The sequence below is a fragment of the Eublepharis macularius genome, chromosome 8 (assembly GCF_028583425.1).
Source record: "Eublepharis macularius isolate TG4126 chromosome 8, MPM_Emac_v1.0, whole genome shotgun sequence".
In the NCBI taxonomy this organism is placed as follows: Eukaryota; Metazoa; Chordata; class Lepidosauria; order Squamata; family Eublepharidae; genus Eublepharis; species Eublepharis macularius.
In genome coordinates this window covers 122,640,184-122,659,924 of record NC_072797.1, presented here as the reverse complement: position 1 = coordinate 122,659,924, position 19,741 = coordinate 122,640,184, and the positions used below count along the sequence as shown (strand labels likewise).

The 19,741-nt window shown below is 44.3% G+C and overlaps 1 protein-coding gene across 1 annotated transcript; it reads right to left on the bottom strand.

The window, feature by feature from the left end:
- Positions 1-341: 341 nt before the first annotated feature.
- Positions 342-18,886, bottom strand: GNG10 (G protein subunit gamma 10). The gene is made up of 3 exons (XM_054987188.1): positions 18,796-18,886; positions 2,791-2,922; positions 342-1,105 (listed from the first exon to the last, which is right to left on the bottom strand). The coding sequence occupies exons 1-2, from the start codon at positions 18,874-18,876 to the stop codon at positions 2,797-2,799; spliced, it is 207 nt and encodes a 68-aa protein (XP_054843163.1). The 5' UTR covers positions 18,877-18,886; the 3' UTR covers positions 342-1,105; positions 2,791-2,796.
- Positions 18,887-19,741: the final 855 nt, after the last annotated feature.

Sequence of the window (19,741 nt, the reverse complement as noted above, 5' to 3'; positions counted from 1 at the left end):
AGTGGCTCAGAAAAAGGCACATTCCATGCTAGGGATGGTAATAAAACAGCTTCCTTTGTCATACAATCAACAACATCCACCAAATAATCAGGGAAAGATTTATTATTTCATTGAAGCTTCTAATATATTAATACAAACAAGGGTGTGTAAACAAAATGTTTTCAAAAAGTAAACAGTGTTTGTATAAAAGTGCTTGGTTAAAAAACAAAAAAAAAAAACAAAGGCACCCTGTCCCAAAACCCAAATAGATTCTTAGAGGTTCCAATAACATTTTAAGTCTCGAAAAATCTACCCTATGGAATTGGTTGAATTTATATTGGGTAGTGTTTATTTGCTGACACTTCAAAGGAACAGTTTTCTATAGAAGCGTAATAAAAAATAAAAATACATCGGTTCTTATGTGGCAAATGTATTACAGATGGCACCAGCTATTTCTGTAAATAGTCACCCACAGACTTCAGGAATAGTAAAACCTCATTTTTTATCAAGAAAAATTGTCCTCCATATGGAATAGATGGGCACTGTTCTCTAACAAAAACTGGGCACAGTCCAGCCAAAGTTAAGCACTTTTAAAGCAAGTACTTGACTGAAAAAGGAAAAATGTGCTTCCCCACTGAAATCAATGAGACATGCAGCCTAGTCTTACGTACTTTTACTGAGAAACAACTCCCACTAAGTTTTGTAAGTGACTAAGTGAGCACAGAATGGCAGTATTTAAAAGGGCTTCACTTTAGCTGGTTCATGACCGCAGTGCACATCATTGTTTAGAAAACACAAACCAGAAAGGCCGCTAAAGAGCGTCTCATTCAGGCACCACAAAACAAAAGAGCAAGACATTTTGATTTGGTGATCCCCTTTTTTCTAAAGTGTAAACATCTCAGAGGAACACGTGTAGAAAAGGAAGGGGACTCGATTACCATGGGGAAGTATTTTCCTTATTAAATGTTTTATAATTAGCAAAACATCAGTAACAAAGACTGATCAAACACACTAACAGTTATCTAAAGACACCATTTTGGCCACACAAAAGTAAGGATCAAGAGAGATGTTGAAAAAAAGAAGGCTGCGGGGATTCCTCTCATGCTCGAAGAGAACTTAACCTTCCCTGAAACAAGGGCGGAAAAAGGGTTATTAAAAGATTGCCTTTTCCTTTCTGTTCACCACTTAACAAACCCCAGCTTGATTCTACAAAGCTTCAGTGGAATGCCGGATTCCCCCTCCCCCCGCCCTTCCCACCGTCCCTTTCAATCCACAGAAGAGCAATGCCTTAGTTCACAGGCCTGTATGGACAAAAGGCCACATGGACGGTGGCCGGGAGGAGAGAGAAAGGGGTGAATTCCCTCCCTCATCCCTCTGGTGACTGAAGGGAGAGGAGCTGCGACTTCTTCCCTCTCCTCACTGCAAACTCTAGTCTGGGTTAACTGTTTATCCACATAGATCCCGCAGTCTCCGAGTCTTTCTACAGGAGACCTCTTACAGGAAGACACTCAAGGGAGAGGCAATGTTAGCAGGGAAGCTGAGAGCCAAGCTACAAGTGACGAATTACACTTGCCTGGCAAGTGAACAGACTCGCGTGTATTCCTCCCCGTTCACTTGCCATTCACTTGCTCTCCACTTGATCAAGTGGAGAGCAAGTGAATGGCAAGTGAACGGGGAGGAATACACGCGAGTCTGTTCACTTGCCAGACAAGCGTAATTCGTCACTTGTAGCTTGGCTCTGAGTTTTAAAAGAAGGGAAGGCTCTGTTAGTTTTGCCTCTCTACAGAAGGTGAGGCGAAGGGGAAATAAACAAAGCGATCTGTGCAGGCACTCTAAAATCATTATTCCCGGACAGAGTTAATCCCCCCCCCCCATACGAGGCTGACATCATAGTGACTTTCCCTGGGGGGCTGTTTCTGCCCCCTTGCAACAGCTCGTGGAGGGGAGGGGGACAGAGCCTTCGGGGAGGCGAAGAGGAAATAAACCCTCTGAGGAGCGAACTTTGCAGGCTCTGTAGGGAGGGGAAATTGACAAAGCCTTCTGATCTATCTTTTAAAATTCGGCTTCCCAGCTAACATGCCATCTCCTTTCGATTGAGCATCCTTGCGTAATTCGTCTCGTGTAGAGAGACTCTCAGAAATAATCTTTCCAGGAGCCCAAATGGATTGCAGGAAATGTGGGGAAAGGGTCTCAAAGCACACCAAGTCCCTAACACAAGGGAGATGCAGTAAATCTCCCGCTCTATTCCTAAGTTACAGGGAATGTATGTACAATCTGTGTACACTTGATTTTTTCTTTAAACATCTGTTGAGTATTTCTCTTGTCAACACATGTACAGTTGAACATGAGATTGAAACTGCACATTTATCCAGGTACTGGTCCCTGGTTTCATTCGGAAAGTGAGCGCACGTTGTTTCTTTCTTACAAACAGATGTACGCTCATTCATTCATGATGTACATGCATTCTTTGGAGCTTGTGAACAGGGATTCTGTGCATACAGATACACGTTACACCCTCTATGGGATCCCAGGCAATGGGATCCATGCCACACAATGACAAGATGGAGGGCAGGCTTTGCTTTAACAGCAAGTGTGCAGCCAAAGGCTTTAAATTTCCCCGCAAGTATCAATGGGCAACTATTTACCTATTCAGGAAAAATGAAAAGATATACTTTGGAGTGTCCAGAGGGCTAAACCTGTCCCCTTACTCTGGTGACTGTCGTCATAAAGAACTAAGCCTGTTCCTTGTCAGCATGACAACGCCTGATCTGCACTCTTAAAGACAGCTGCAAGTTTCCGCAAGCATCGTACCTCTCTTCACAGCAACGCACAGGATCTGGGCTCCCGAAATGGATTGCTTCCCGCAGGGACTCCAACGAGCAACGCATCTTTGCAGGCATTCTGCATACAGTATTGCTGAAGCTCCGCAGCTGCCTGAGAGACCTGGACCATTGGAAGCACACACAGCAGAAATGACAGGTGAGTTATCAGAGTTCGAGACTGTAGCAATCAACCCAAAAGTTCTGCCTGTCTTCCAGGGCTCTGAACCGATTCCAGAGATTCTGCCCTCAGGCAGGTCCCGGAGACTCGCCAGCCAATCAGAGCCTCTGGAACTTCACTGGATGGCAAGGGGTGAGCCACCTCGGTTTAAACAGAGAGGACTGATACATTTTGCTTTGGACTGGGAGATTGTAGCTCTAGATAAGAGCGTACGCTGTAGTCAGGCTTTTTCTTTCAGGCTACTAGGATTTTGAAGACAGGGTAGGGTAGGAACCTTGTTTTAAAGAATTAAACAAGCACCCTGTAAAGGGCCCGTCTAAAATCTAACTTTTCTGAGACTGTTTCTGAGGCCAGATTCTCTGCAAGTGTAAAAAAGTGGCCTCCTACTTGAGCAAAAGCCTAGCAGCTGTGGTAAAGAAGTTACAAATAAACCTTAAGTGCTTGGGAGCCCTCTCTAGAGGAAGAGCATCAATTTCCCCTCTCAGCATCTGTGTTGTTAACTTAGGTTCAGGATCAACCAGTTAATTCCCAGTGTGGAAAAAGCATAACCTCTGGGGAGTGGAATGCGAGCCAGTTGTACATTTGTTCTTACTACAGTTGCCAGGTCCTCCTTACCCTACAGGCAGGAGGTGGGAGACGTGGTACTCGCCTGTTTTGATGTCCTCGCATACGTGGAAAGGCTCCCGGGCTACATGATGACATCACTTTTGGGAAGTGATATGATCGTGCAGGCCACGTGCTGCCCCTGGGAGTGCTCCTGTACTCCGCAGCAGGCCGATTTCAGCTCTTTTGGGCCCGTTTTGGGCTGAAATCGGCCCGCAGAGGAGCGCAGGAGCACTCCTTGTGCCACCCCCATGCTCCACAGTGGGCCAATTTAGGCCCCAAATGGGCTTGATTTGGCCCGTTTGAAGCCCAAATCAACCCACTGCAGCACGCAGGAGTGCGCTCTGCCACCTGGGAGCTCGCTCCAGGAGGCGCATTCCCCTGCCTGCCAGTTAAGCAGAGGCGGAGGGTAGGAGCGGGGATTCCCTGCTATCAGTGGGGGACTGGCAACCCCAGTTCTTACTCTTCATTCCATACTAAATCTTTAGCTGTTCCTACAACTTATTTCCTGTAAATAAATCTTTGGGTGTTGTTGTGTTTCAACTGTTTGCTGTCTGTCCAATCAAAATAGCTGTAGGAAAGAGGTTTCTATAATCACCTCACTACCACATTATTAGGGTCCCAAGTAAAAGCCCTTTAGGGAACACAAAACTGCACACTACAAACCAGTTAATAAAATCTTGTGTTTCCCTCTTTTACTGGTATTATGGTTTAAACGGGTTTAAACAGAAGGGGCAGCGCGGAGGGCAATCTCAACTCCCCTCTGTCTGGAGATCAGGGGGCGGGGCCACCGGCCATGTGACCATTTTCAAGAGGTTCCGGAACTCCATTCCACCGCATTCCTGCTGATCATTAGCAAATCTGCAACCTTTTATGTGATCCTCCCCATACGAAGAACAGACTTGGTTTTTAACCTATTTGAATCTGATGTGGGGCGTTTCCGAAGTTGCCTGATGTTAAAAAGCACTGTAATTATATATATTCATTGTTTCTCCCTCTCCCCACTGCTCTGATTTTGAGATGCATATTTATTTTAAGTGGTTGGGAAGGATTCCCCCAACCACCTTCCCCGCCCCCAGCTTTGAAGCTAGAACGGCTGCCATCAATGCCTTACAGCAAAATGCTGGCCTGGAAATGTCAGCCTTGAGGGCAAATATCACCAGGAGTGGTAGTGAAGTGCCTGTTTCACCTAAGAAACCCAAACTGACCTTTCCAGCTGTTGGGGGAAAGGAAGTGCAGAAGATGCAGAAGCGATAACAAGACAGAGCATTAAACGACCAGTGCAAACTACATTCTAGTTGGGAATCATGACATGTGTGTGTGTTATGGGCTGTCAAGTCGCCTCCAACCTATGGTCACCCTGTGAAGGAAAGACCTCCAAAACATCCTATCATAAACAGACTTGCTCAGATCCTGCAAACTGGAGGACGTGGCTTCTTTTATTGAGTCAAGCCATCTCATTTTAGGTCTTCCTCTTTTCCTACTGCCTTCCACTTTTCCTAGCATTATTGGCTTTTCCAGAGAATCTTGTCTTCTCATGATGTGACCAAAGTACGATAGCCTCAGTTTTGTCATTTTAGCTTCTAAGGAGAATCTCGGCTTGATTTGATCCAGAACCCAGTTGTGTGTCTTTTTGGCTGTCTATGGTATCCGCAAAACTCTCCTCCAGCACCACATTTCAAATGAATCAATTTTCTTCCTGTCAGCTTTCTTCACTGTCCAACTTTCACATCCATACATAGTAATGGGGAATACCATTACCCTAACTAATATTGTTTGCTTTCATTAGCAATGGTATTCCATATTTAGATTAACGAATGAACTAAGCAGGATAGTGAGTTGGGGATCACATCAAACTGCTTCCATTAGTCATTTGGTGGACAGCCACATCTGGCGGATAGTAAAGATGTCTTTAAAAGCCCAACAACAGAAGCTCTCAGGACAACCTTTCCCCTCCTGGAATCCTGTTGCTCTTTGCACTAAGGAGGAGGGGACATAGAACCCTGGTTCACCAGCCCTTCAACCCAGGCTCATTTACACATTACTATATCCTTGTGTGCTGTACATGTCTTCCACAAATCCTGTTAACAGAGGTGCCCTGGGAGTTCTGTGGTCAGAACTTGATTCCCAGACACATGGAGGGGGCGTGGGTCAAAATTTAGATTGGGAGGATGACATGTGGGATTTACATCTTCACTGCTGCACCATTTTCCCAACCTGAAATAGCCTTGTTGGGGTTACTTACATTTATATTTTTATTTTTTTATACCACCTTTCCTGGAGAACCTGCCAGAGGCAGTTTACAAAATAACAAAACATACATGTAACCAGCACTTTTTTTCTGGGGAAAAAGGTGGTGGAACTCAGCGGGTTGCCCTTGGAGAAAATGGTCACATGGCCAGTGGCCCCACCCCCAGATCTCCAGACAGAGGGGAGTTGAGATTGCCCTCCGTACCTCTGTCTGGAGATCAGGGGGTGGGGCCACCGGCCATGTGACCATTTTGAAGAGGTTCCGGAAATCCGTTCCACCGTGTTCCAGCTGAAAAAAAGCCCTGCATGTAACCATTTTCAGACTAAATGCACACTATAAAATTATTTAAAAGACCAGCCCCTTCATTAAAAGCCCAGGTAACCAAAAATGTTTTGGCCCGGCCCTTAAAAGAATGTAACATAGCCACCAGATGATCCTCAAGGGGAAGGGCATTCCACAGATTAGTTTCCACTGCTGAGAAAGCTCTGTCTTTGGTTGCCACCCACCTCACAACTGAAGGCAAGGGCACTGAAAGCAGGGTTCGTGAGGCAGATCTTAATTGGCAAGATGGAGAGCTACTCCATCTTGCCATCTTAGGTCTAAGAAGACACTGTCAGTTGTCTAAGAAGACAACTGACAGTGTCTTCTTAGACCTAAAACCCTTTAAGTTAATGGGTTTAGAAGGGTGTAAGCTCAGGATGGCACTGTGAGTCCCATATTCACTGTGCTATCTCCTTAGTATCAGTCAGAGAGGTTTTTTTATTTAAATATTTACCCCCAGCTTTTCTCCCCAAATGGAACTCTATAGCAGCCTGCATTGTTCTCCCCTACATTTTATCCTCACAACCACCACCACTTAAGATACGCTAGGCTGAGGGCCAAGCTACACATGACGAATGACACTTGAACGGCAAGTGGATTGAGTGGAGGGCAAGTGAACAGGGAGAAATACACTTGCCGTTCCAGTGTCATTCGTCATGTGTAGCTTGGCCCTGAGAGTGACCCAAGGTGTCCCAGGGAGTTCCTATGTCAGAGTGGGTATTTGAACTTGGGGTCTCCAGAATCGTAGCCAGACATTTAATCAGGCAGGTGTGAGCTACCTCTACTTAGGACTAGAGCATGCACCCCAATTAAAATCAGTCTGAAAAAATCTGAAGTCTACCTGGCTATTGTAACAGCGGGAAACATTTTGACTATGCTCAGGCAAGAGCACAGGATGGCCTGTTGACCATGGTCTGTTGATACAGCGAATTGTTTTATGGCTTTATGTTTTATGACTAAAAAGTGGTTGAACTTTGGATGGAGATATGGCTAAATTAATACAAAGCAAAGTCGAAGTTCTGGAAATAATGTAGGGAAGAGGAGTAAACAGTGACAGGATTCTGTAAGAGAAATTTTGGTAAGAGCAGTAAAACCTAAGAAATCGGCAGATCTTATTGCAAATTTGCCTTTCTGCTTAATTATTTTGAGCTGTAAGAGAGATTTCCTTTTATCATCACAACTGTGGTCTTGCATTACAATGATTAATTGACTCTTTATTTCATTTTCCTTCACCAGTTCTTGTAAGGCCTAGTCGATCAAGACCCGAAAGTGTAGATTTATTAGCAAAACAGACAATGCTTATTGCGCAAACCTTGGGAAAAATTATGAGAAACTAGACTTTATTACACAATATTGTTTGACGGAAGTAAGTCCTAGGCAAGATTTCCAAGGTAATCCTATGAAGGAACCATCTATTGAGCTGAATACAAATATGGAAAGAACTCACGTTTATATAAATTGGCCTCCGGGAAATCAGGGGATCATCGGGGTGAGTCTGGTCCTTATAGTGATCCTGCCATGTTGTTCTTAACAACTTTTCCTATCACGGATGTTTTATAAATTGGGCAACCAAGTGGCAGGCAAGGAGACATCTGGCATACTTATTGCATCTATTTTATGTTGATTTTAAGAGGGTGGAACGGATACATGGCCCCATTTATCATGACAAGAGTTTTATTAACTTTTTCTTCCATGAGGATACCTTCATTACTTCTAGCCCAGCAGAATTATCTTAAGAGATATGTTATAATTCCGTTGAGATATTTTCGAGATCCTATAATGAAACCTTTAGTCCGTTCAAAAAAGGGCTATGCTCAAACATGTCAGGCTAATAAGAATTTTCTTCTCTCTGTCTTTTAAAGGTATAATGCCCAGGAGGGAAAATGTAGAGTCTATTTTCAAGCTAATTTCGCGGCTTGGTGGACACACCTTAGGAATACTCATAACTGGGCCTTGGTTGCAACAAAGGCCATAATATGGTTTTGTCTATAATAAAAGTGGTCAGTTTGTCCCTGCTACTATTTCAGTTTTTAATGCGAAAGTAAGTGGTTGGCTTCTTTATGAAGCTCCAATATGGATCGAGGCCTGCAGAGAGACATTAGTGCTATTATTTCTGTAGAAGATCATGGGAGTGCCAAGTTTTGTGGTTAATGTCTCTCTACGGGCGGACCTGGGCCTGCAGTCTCTGGAAGCGCGGATTTGGGCAATGGCCTTTGGGCTCTGGTTGAAAATTCTATTTGCCATAGAAGCTAATGGGAGTGTCTATTTATTAAAATCTGAAATTAATGGAGACTGGACTTCAGTTGTTAGGGCTTAACAGTAGTGAGTTAGTGAGATGGGAAGATTAGCAGCACACTCTTTGGTGGATAAATGCTTGTATAATTTGGATCTTTGAGTTCTGTGCAGAAAGCCCATTGGGTGTGCTCTCCTTTATATCATGGATTATCCAATCCAAAGGCACCTTTACCATACTTGATTTTTTAACGGTTCCACGCTGCAGGAGAGCACTTGTTCTTGCAAGACTAAATCCTATTCCTTCTCAAGACATGCAAGGTTGAATACAGGATTCCATATTCTAATAGACTTTGTGACTGTGCTATTGGACAGACAGGAACTTTGGAGCATTGTTTACTGGAATATAACATTTTTCATGGTATAAAATATGTGTGGATTACTCCTATTTTCTGTGACAATGAAGGGTTGGCTGTACCAGACAAGCTAAAAATACTTCTGGAAAGTGTGGACTTCGGAGTAACCGGCTGTAGCGGTAAGCGGCAGTACTGCAGCCCGAGCGCTGCTCGCAACCTGAGTTTGATCCCGGCGGAAGCCAAGTTCAGGTAGCCGGCTCAAGGTTGACTCAGCTTTCCATCCTTCCAAGGTCGGTAAAATGAGTACCCAGTTTCCTGGGGGTAAAGTGTAGATGACTGGGGAAGGCAATGGCAAACCACCCCGTAAAAAGTCTGCCAAGAAAACGTCGTGATGTGACGTCCCCCCATGGGTCAGTTAATGACTCGGTGCTTACACCTTTACCTTTTTAAGCATGGTAAGGTCATGACTTTTTAAAATGCTCTATTTTTATATTTTTTTATTTTTGCAGTATTTAGTATGGCATTGCTCAAGGCCTGTTGGCCAAATGAGCTGTATGGTTAAAGAAAAAGAAGGCAAGGTCTGAAAAATATAACGATTAATGAGAATTGTCTGTATTATTTATATTTAATTCTCCCTCCGTAGGGATATGTCCTTCCGCTTCCTCTGTCTCATTAGCTATAGTAACATGAATCAAACTGGCATGTACATATTATATTCCCATCCTCCTCCAAAGTGTTTCTAGTCTAGTCATGTATTATATCAGGATTTCAAGGCTGTGACAGCAAAACCAGAAAGCTACCATTTGATTTACAGAATCAAAACGTATGCAGTGGCAAAGCCTTCTACAATGCAAAAGTATTGGTAGAGAATGTGCATTTATCTCAGTGCCCAGACTGAGAATCTCTGGCTGGTGACTTTCTGTCATGAACTGCATATCACCAACTACCTAACTGTTGACTGGAGATGCCAAAGATGGAACCTATGAGACTTCCCACATGCCAAGCAGATCTGCCACCGAGGCACAGCTCCTTGAAGCTCACAACTGAACGTTTCAATATGGATAAAAGGGGAGACTCAAGAGTTAAGAAGAGATGAATGGGCACAAACAATTCATGATAATGAACAATATGTTAATGATCAGTCACAATAAGACAGCTGCAGCCTTCTTCCAGCTCATTATACAAATACTAGCAGGGAAGGCATTGTAAATAGTAACTAACTGCACATTCCCAGAGGGTCAAATTTTTATGCAGTCACCAACTTTACTTTGTTTTACTGGCATCCAATTCAGGACCGAGTCTGTGACATTGAGATGTCCCCAGGACATGGTGATGTCTGAGTGAGAGATAGGCAAGTCACCCAAATGCACATTGCTTACTGCATTTACACATCAAATTGACAGAATTGTGTCGTCAGAGGCAACCACTAACGACATGGGCTGAATAGCTAAACTTTGGACCTGCCATACTGGACACCAACAAGCAGGTGTTCTGATGACGCCTAACTCTTTTATCTGGCTTGCTCAAAACACATCATCCAGTTTTAATAGGTCAAATAGGAAGGCAGATAGGGATTTAATGGTGCAAACATCTAACCATATTGTGCCAAACACTGGGGCACTTGATATTCAAAAATACAATAGCACCATTGTGAACAGGGCTTGAATGTAACTTCATTCGAAAAGAAAAAAGAGGGTACAAGAGATCTTGGCTTGGCAATCTAAAATAAGTGGAACTGGATCTGGAATAATTTGTTTAGGTACTCCGTTATCTGAACAACTGAAAACTTCTTTGAAGTTTGTTATCAACTGTGTTTGACCCTAGCAAAAGAGATTCATAGTGTGAATCAAGATAACTATTGGAGACGTCGATCATCCACGGGTTTTCAAATATATATTCTGGAGCTGTAAAATTAAGAACCGTACAATTAAGTTTTTTTTAAGAACCCACTGAGGAACGTAATTCCACAATAGTGGAATTCCACAACAGTAATTCCACAGTAGTGGAATTAGCTGTGTTAGTCAGTTGCAGTAACCGGAGTCCAGTGGCACTTTAGAGACCAACAAAATTTATTCAAGCATAAGCTTTTGTGGACCAGCGCCCGCTTTAGCAGATGCTTCTCACAAAAGCTTAGGACAGAATACATTTCTGTTTCATTCCTGCTGAAATAAATTCCTGTTCATTTTTATTATAAAGTAAATTAGATATGATAGAAAAGAATTCCAGCGAGCCTGTGTGTATTTTATTACGATTTTTAAAAGAGTAAAGAAAATACAAAATTTGTAATTAACCTTTTTTAGTCATCTCTTTTTTTTATTGGACATGCCTCCGCATTTAGAAAAAATGAGATCTTACTATGTCATTGAAACCAATCTTTGATTTATGGCTTTGTAAATGGAGAGTAACTGATTCGGTTTCGTTTTCTCAGCCATGCCGGACGCTCCTCTCGGCTGGTCCGGGAGGAAACGACCGGGCACCCTGACCGGGCGGCTGATCCGTAAGGATTAGCCCCCAGGACTCCCAGGGAGGGAGCCAGGGTCCGGGACGCGGCGGGAAGAACTCCCCGAAATCAATGCGGGGGGGGGAATTGCCCGTTTGTCCCTATGGAGGCCGGCAGATGTGCGCGGCGCCTCGAGTGCCGCCGGGCAACGAGAAACGGCAAGTAAAAGAAACAGGCGGAAGCCTGTAAACAAGCGAATCCCTTCTGTTCTACAAGCGTTTGTGAAGGAGAGGTTGATCTGAAGAAGACTCGCTCTTCCCCTTCGTGGAGTTCCAGAATTTTGTTGGCGTCCCCCCCCCAAAATGGCAGCAAAGAAGCAAAGTCCCGCTCTCGGTAAGTCAATCTCGGCCACCTTGCAGAAAGGGGAGTCGCTCGAAGAGTTGGTGCGCAGGGCGGTGGTGGAAGCCATAAAACCCTTTGTTGACAAGCTGAACGAAACTGATCAAAGGGTGGGCTTAATTGAAAGCGAGGTGAAAACCATTAAGGCAGCAGCGGGGGGGGGGCAGAAAAGTCTGCTCTGGAAAGTGCGTCACTTGTGAAGGCTACAAAAAAGGAGCTGAAGTTGGTGGAGAACCAACTGATCGGGCTACAGGTGGAACGAACGCAGACAATTTTGCGTCTCCAAAACGTGAAAGAGGAGGAAAATGAGGATCTGTGGGATTTGGTCTCGGAACTACTGGCGACACCCGCGAGGACGACTAAAGAAGAGGTTAAAAGCGCCATTTTGGAGGTCCGTCGGGCTTCTTCAAAATATGCAACAAAGCGACAGTTGCCTCGTGAGATCATTATTGACTTTTCAACTAAAAAGATTCGGGACACCATCCTATATAACTCATACAATGCGGATTTGGACTTTATGGGTTTGAAAGTCAAGATTTTGAAGAACGTTCCATTTCTAGTCCGGAAACGGCGTTTTAAATATAAAAAGTTTGCAGCTCTTCTGAGGGACCATGGAATAAAGTACAAATGGTTATTCCCGGAAGGAATATGGTTCAGATATAAAGATCAGGCCTATAAGATATTATCAGAAGATCAACTAAAGGATTTTGAGAATAAAAACCCAGAACTCTGCTGCACCAAGAACGAAGAAAAGGAGGAGCCGGAGGGGGGGGGAGGAGGAGAGCATCGCAACAGCAGTTGCACAGAGAGAATTGCGTCCGGGACCTAGAAGGGGGAGGAAAGTTTAATCAGAATTTGAAATGTTTATTTTCTGTATGATTAACCACTCCATCATTATTCTATGGAGCTATTTTTGTATTATGACAGTATGAAGGGAAACATTGAAGTGTAGTGTTTAGTGTTTGTAGTTCATTCCCCCCCTTTTTCTTTTTCCACCCCCCTTTGTCCTTTCCCTTTCCTTGTGATAGTCTGGTGTAGTGTTTTGTAGTTATGAAAAATAAAAAAAATTATAAAAAAAAAAAAAAGTAAATGGAGAGTAACTGAAAACAGCTTTGCGTAAGACTGGCTGTCCTGTTCTGAAATAACATGTTCCATAATCTACGCTTTGTTTTTTTTCTTGTATTAACATGGAAACAGTACAATAAAAATGTGTGTGGCCCTCAAGTCATAGCTGACTTATGGCAACCCCTAGTGGGGTTTTCCTGGCAAGAGACTAACAGAGGTGGTTTGCCATTGCCTGCCTCTGCAGCCCTGGTCTTCACTGAAGAAGTCCCATCCAGCTACTAACCAAGGTCAACCCTGATTAGCTTCTGAGATCTGACAAGATCAGGCTCATATGGGCTGTCCAGAACAAGTGTATCACCACTATAGTGCAAAGGACTTTTATTAAAAGTCAGAGCGGAGCTACAAAAATGTGTATTATTTCAATCTGTGACTATTTCCTCCAGGCATAGCAAAGACTCTTCTAGGCTACTTTACCAATAAGTCAACAAAAGCTATTAATCCACAATAAATAAATAAACACTCGTTCATTTGTCCATATACACCCATAATTTGGGAGTACATCAACAGCTTAAAAAAGAAACACCCAGTTTTCACCAGGATTCAAACGTGCCTGTATGGTTACATGATAACCTTTTTACACTCCTCAAGTGACCAAACAAATGTCTATTCCCAAACCTGTAAAAACTGAATTATTCAAAAAAGGCTTTTTACTCAGATAGGAGGGAAGAACTGTAGCGAGGGGGTCTCAGATGCTTCGCTAATGAGTTAGGGACCACAGACTTCACCACTATGTTGCCTTGTATAATATCTGTTGCTTTGAATATGTACTCCTATGTACTACCTGTACCTCATGTTATCTCATGTCAGACCTATAATTGATTGTGTTCTGTTTCAGCAATTCTTCAACTCTGTATTGGATTTCTGTAAAATCCTATGACATTTTTTATGGAAATGTCCTTGACATTGTTTGGAAATGTCCTTGATGCTGATTGTACTAATCTCACACTATGTAATCCGCCTTGAGTCTCAGCGAGAAAGGCGGACTATAAATAAATAAATAAATAAATAAATAAATAACTATCCCACGCTGTTCTATCTGTACAACATATTCCCGTACAGAAATCAAGCCCTGACAAACTTCTTTCTGAAAGGCATACAGAATCAGATTTCTCTCAATATAAGAAGTGGCTTCATCTGGTGACTGTGGAAAAATTACACTGAGAGTGTGTCCACTGATGGTTTCTAAGAGCCCAATGATGAAAGAAAGCCTTATCCTTTTCAGCCATCGAGAAAGTGCCATGCTATCCTATGAAATTTTATATTTAGAATATTTTACAACTTGCTTCTATCTAGAGCTCTTCCTTCAAGGTTAATAACAAAGTCTTCAAAACGGGCTTTATCCTCATCGTTGATCATAAGCTGTGAGAAGTGAAATGGAGATAATCAAGACAAGCTATGCTCATGAAGTCACGGCCACTGTTAATACCGGCAAATCAAATGTCATCTACTCAACCGAAGACGGATTCTTCACTTGTAAAGCTCATACTTTGCAGGTGTGATTCCTGGCGATTCCAGTTTAAGGAGCTGCGCAACTGTCTTTCTCTTCATTGCGTTACCTTCTCATCCTTCTTCCTGAGTTAACTTTCCCAAAAAAACACTTCCTTTTATTAGGAAGAGTGACTGTCAACCTGAGCAGGGTGGAAGAAAGGTCCATGGCCAGGTAACAGAATGAGGTAGTAGAACGGATTGCACCACTTCAGACTGGAGGCGAGGGATTCCATACTGAAACACGCTTATGTTTTAAAAATTCTCTAAAGTCAAATAACCAGTGCAGGAGGCAGAGAGCTAGGCAATCTGTCTGTATGCACGGATTATTTTATGCAGTGGAACAATTAACAAATGTGTTTCCTCAGCCTGCAGTCAGTGATGGAACCACCTCATTCCAACTTCATCACATTCTACCATCACATCCCCATATGCAGTCCAAGCCTAGGACAGTTTCATAGGTACGGTGGGGAGACAGGTGCAGAGTGGAGCCCTTGGGGAGAAGAGTCCAGCAGGGACTGAGGAAGAAGTCTTTGAGGGGAATTGGAAATGCCCTGCTTCCTATTTGGCATTATCTGGATTTTCATTCTATGTAGAACAGAACCAAACTGAGCTTTTGAGTTCTGAAGAGAAAAACTATCAAAACCTTAGGTTTTGGACTAGATGACCCTGGAAGTCCCAACCCTATGATCAGGGCTTTTTTTCAGCAGGAACGCAGTGGAATGGAGTTCTGGAACCTCTTGAAAATGGTCACATGGCTGGTGGTCCCACCCCCTGATCTCCAGACAGAGGGGAGTTTAGATTGCCCTCCCCTCTGTCTGGAGATCAGGGGGCGGGGCCACCAGCCATGTGACCATTTTCTCCAAGGGCAACCCACTAAGTTCCACCACCTCTTTTCCCAGAAAAAAAGCCCTGCCTATGATCCTATGATTCACAGAAAGAAAAAGGCTTGTTTAATTGGGAACTTTTCTGTAGCAAACTGCACACCTACTGTATTTCTCTTCATTACATTACCTTCTAATCCTTCTTCCTGAATTAACTTTCCAAAAACAAACACTACAGCAATAGGCATCACTTCCTGATCCCGCAAAACGACAACTTAATGAAGAGTTCAGCCACTTCTAAAACTGAATTTGAAACAGCCCTTCGCACAAATGATGAACATGTTATTTCTAAAATGTATAAACTTCTGTTGAGGTTTGAGATGGAGGAAGAGCAAGTAAAAGAATGCATGATTAAGTGGGCGAAAAATTGTGGACGTGATATATTAATGGAGCAATGGGAAAAGATGTGGATAAGGGGGCTGAAATTTACACTAAGCTCCAGTATTAAAGAAAATTTTTACAAAATGATGTATTGTTGGTATATGACTCCTGAAAAATTGGCCAGAATGTATAAGGGGGTGTCAAATGTATGTTGGAAATGTGCTAAACAAGAAGGGATATTTTTTCATATGCGGTGGACATGTAAGAAAGCAAAGAGGTTTTGGTTGCAGATACAATCATCGATTCAGAAGATTTTGAAGATTAAACTTCAGCTGAAACCAGAGACTTTTTTGTTGGGAATAATGGACAGGCAGTTGGAAAACACTTTTAGAACACTGTTTTTATACTTTATTACGGCAGCAAGAGTACTTTATGCACAAAAATGGAAAACTACAACATTGCCCACAGTGGAGGAATGGCTGACAAAAGTTTGGGAGTTTGCGTTAATGGCAAAACTTACTGCATTAATTAGAGAAAGGACATTAGTTAACATCTTGTCTGAATGGAAACCGTTAATAGACTTTTTGCATGAAATGGATAACAAGGATTTGATGACATCTGGATTTATGGATTAAGAAACAGAAACAATAGAAAAAGGGGTTTTGTGACTAACTTAGAATAAGGGGGACTCTAGAAATGATATATACTTGTGGTGGAGAAAATCGGAACTCAATTTGTAGTGTAATCTAGGTGTTATTTTATTTTATTTTTTCTTTTCCTCTTAATTTTAGAGATATATGTATTGTTAGTGTATGTTTAGAAATGTGTGTTTTTTCTTGTCCTCTATGTTTTTGTTTATTGTCTTGTGCTGTGTAGTTTATAGTTTAAATAAAGAAAATTTTAGTACAAAAAAAGAGTTCAGCCACTTGTACGTTGTCTTGTATTACTTTGGATGAACCTAATAAAAGGTACGGCACATGGCTTTTGTTTGGTGATTCTTTTATGGATGCCGGTTGCTGCCTGAATCTTTTTGAAATAACTTTCAGGAAGATATTTTCAGGTCTGGAGTAGAAGACCAAACGAAGGGAGCTTTACTCTCAGAAGCTCAGACCCTGGAAATCTAGTTGGTGTTTAAGATGCCACTAGACCCAAAACTTTCTGAAATAACTTTGTAGAATTTGCAGTGCAAGACTAAACAGAATGAGACCCTTATAATCTGGAGAACTCAATAATACTGGGAAAAGCGGAAGGCAGTAGGAAAAAAGGAAGACCTAAAACGAGATGGCTAGACTCAATAAAGGAAGCCCTGTCCTCCAGTTTGCAAGATCTGAGCAAGTCTGTTAACGATAGGATATTTTGGAGGTCTTTCATTCACAGGGTTGCTATAGGTTGGCGGCGACTTGACGGCACATCACACACACAACAAATCTATGAAGACCAATGGGTTTCAAATGATGTAACTCTCTTTAGAGCTGCACTGTTGCTCACTCCAGCCACCACCACCCCTCAGTGGCAGGACTCTGATCTGTGGAACTGGGTTTGATTCCCCACTCCTCCACTTGAAGCCAGTTGGGTGACCTTGGGTCAGTCACAGCTCTCTCAGAGCTCTCTCAACCCCACCCACCTCACAGGGTGTTTGTCCTGAGGAAAATAAAAACACTTTGTAAACCGCTCAGAGTGGGTGTTAAGCTGTCCTGAATATAAATCAAATATTATTATTAAGATTTGTTTTCAGCTCCAGATCTGCTTCTAGGGTTACCAGGTCCAGGTTCAGAAATTCCTGGAGATTTTGGGGGTGGAGCCTGGAGAGGACGGGGTTTGAGAAGGGCAGGGGCCTCCGTGGGGTATAATGCCATAGAACAGGGGTCCCCAACCCCCGGGCCGTGGACCGGTACCAGTCCCTGGCCTGTTAGCAACTGGGCCGCACAGGAGGTGAGTGGCGGGCAGGGTGAAGTAGGGTTTTCTGCAGTGACAGCGACCAAAATGAGATTATGGACTGGACATAAGCAACACACTTTGGGTGTCACTGTCTCCAATCACCCCCAGATGGGACTGTCTTGTTGCAGGAAAACAAGCTCCGGGCTCCCACTGATTCTGCATTGTGTTGAGTTGTATAATTATTTCATTATATTTTATAACGTAATAATAGAAATAAAGCACACAATTGTATCATCCCAAAACCACCACCCCGTTCCGTGGAAAAATTGTCTTCCAGAAAACCGGTCCCTGGTGCCAAAAAGGTTGGGGTCCACTGCCACAGAGTTCACCCTTCATGGCAGCCATTTTCTCCAGGGGAACTGGTCTCTGTTGCCTGGAGACCAGTTGTAATTCCGGGAGATCTCCAGCCATCACCTGGAGGCTAACAAAAAAGCAAAACCCAGGGAAAAATAAATCAGTAAGACAACAATAAGTACCGAAATGTAATTCTTAAACACTAGACAGTAATAAATCACAAATGTCAGGACAAGATTTTAAAGAACCATCTCAGTAGAGTAAATACAGAGACGAGTCTGAGATGGTTCTTTAAAATCTCTTCCTGACATTTGTGTTTTATTACTGTCTAGTGTTTAAGAATTACATTTTGGGACTTATTGTTGTCTTACTGACTTGTTTTTCCCTGGGTTTGGGGTTTTTTGTTTGCTTCGGTTCAGTGTACTCAGGGTTGCCCTTATTGTATCACCCGGAGGCTGGCAACCCTACCTGCTGCCTTAAGGTAAACTTGACCCAAGAGGCAGGTGGGAGCCTTCTAATCCTGAACTTGAACGTTTGATTTTTGGGGGGGGGGGGTGTGAGGGGGATTCTGCCACAGAGTTGTGATCAAATCCGACGTCTCTGAGCCAGGGAATCCGGCTGCCAGTCGATGGCCACCGAGGCCTTGCCTGCTCCCGAAGGGCGAGGGCCTCTCCCCCGACCACACGCCTCCCATCGTGGGGAACAAAGGCGCGTTTCAACAGCGGACACAAAGAGGCAGCGGGCGAGAGGCGGTGGCTGTAAACGGGGAGCTTAGATCCGAGTCAGCGACAGACTCTAGTTTGAAATCTCGCGTGTCGGGCTCGGGCGGGGGACTAATACAAAGGGCTTTTCGGACAGCAAAGGCCTCTCCCGGGTCGTCCGGGACGTCTGAATCCTTCGTCCCCTCCCGGCTTGTCCGGCATAACCAAGCCAGGAAAAGATGAGGCGAAACGCTTCTCGGAGCCGGCAGCCCGGGGCTCTCCAGGAGAGGCTGGCTGCCGTCCCGGCCCTCTTGCAAAGGCAGAGGCGGCGCATTCCCACCCCAGCCTTTGGCGAGCCCGCGCCCGTATTCGTCCCGAAGTAACAGGGCAATGCTAAGCAGAGTTACTCCCGTCTAAGCCCGATGGGAGTAACTCTGCCTAGGATTCCCCTGCGAGTCCCGCTTACCCGGATCCTTTCCACGCCGGCCTCCAATTTCAGCTGCTCCACCAGGCGCTGCAGGGTGTTGAGGCTGGAGCTGGAAGACATGCTGCGGCTGCGGCTGGCTGGCTGGCTGGCGTCTGGCTCCGGCCCGTCGGGGGAAAACGGAGCGCTTCTCCCGCTGCAGGAACTGAGCTCAGAGGAGGAGGAGGCAGCGGCCAAGCTCCCCCCATCCCCTGCCCGCCTCTCCGGCCGGCTGAAAGGCGAGCGGCCCGCGGGCAGGAGCAGCGCAAAGCGACCCCGGAGACTGGGGGCCGAGGCCGCCCCTGGCCAGAAGCGGTTGGGCTTCTTGCACAAAGCGGCGCTTTCCTAAAATGAAGCCGCGATTCTCGGCCCGTGGGCGCCCTGCGAGTTTCGAATTAAACCGCTTTGCGTCTGTAATACATGATGCGGCGGGAAAGGGTTAGGCGTAGGGTTGCCAGCTCCAAGTTGGGAAATCCCTGGAGATCTAGGGGGAGAAACCTGGAGAAAGTGGGGTTTGCGGAGGGAAAGGACCTTGGCATGGCATAAGTACATAGAGTCCATCCTCCAAAGTAGCCATTTTCTCCAGGTGAACTGATCTCTGTGGCCTGGAGACCAGTTGTAATTCTGGGAGAACTCCAGCCACTACCTGGAGGCTGGCAACCCTAATTAGGCAGATGGTGGGACAGGTGGCAGATCCCCGAGTCTTCAGCTGTTTCCAGGCACATTGGATAATCCACTTTTAATATTCTTTAGTGGACATTTGGAAGTGTTTTTCCATGTGTGGAACAAAAAATCCGCTTCCAAAGGATTGCTAAAGTGCATTATTCAACGTGCGTGGGAACGGCCTTCATCTCTGATCCCTCACACCCTGCGCTGACAGTCCCTTTTCACACAACACCCTCCAAAACCAACGCAAAACGAGTCTTTTAAAAAGTTCGGGACTGCTTTT

Excerpts from the sequence above, each read along its gene's own strand:
- GNG10 (XM_054987188.1), bottom strand. The coding sequence starts at position 18,876 with ATGTCTTCCAGCTCCAGCCTCAACACCCTGCAGCGCCTGGTGGAGCAG. Across the intron at positions 2,923-18,795 it reads CCGGCGTGGAAAGGATCCGG|GTCTCTCAGGCAGCTGCGGA; the intron begins GTAAGCGGGACT and ends CCAATGGTCCAG.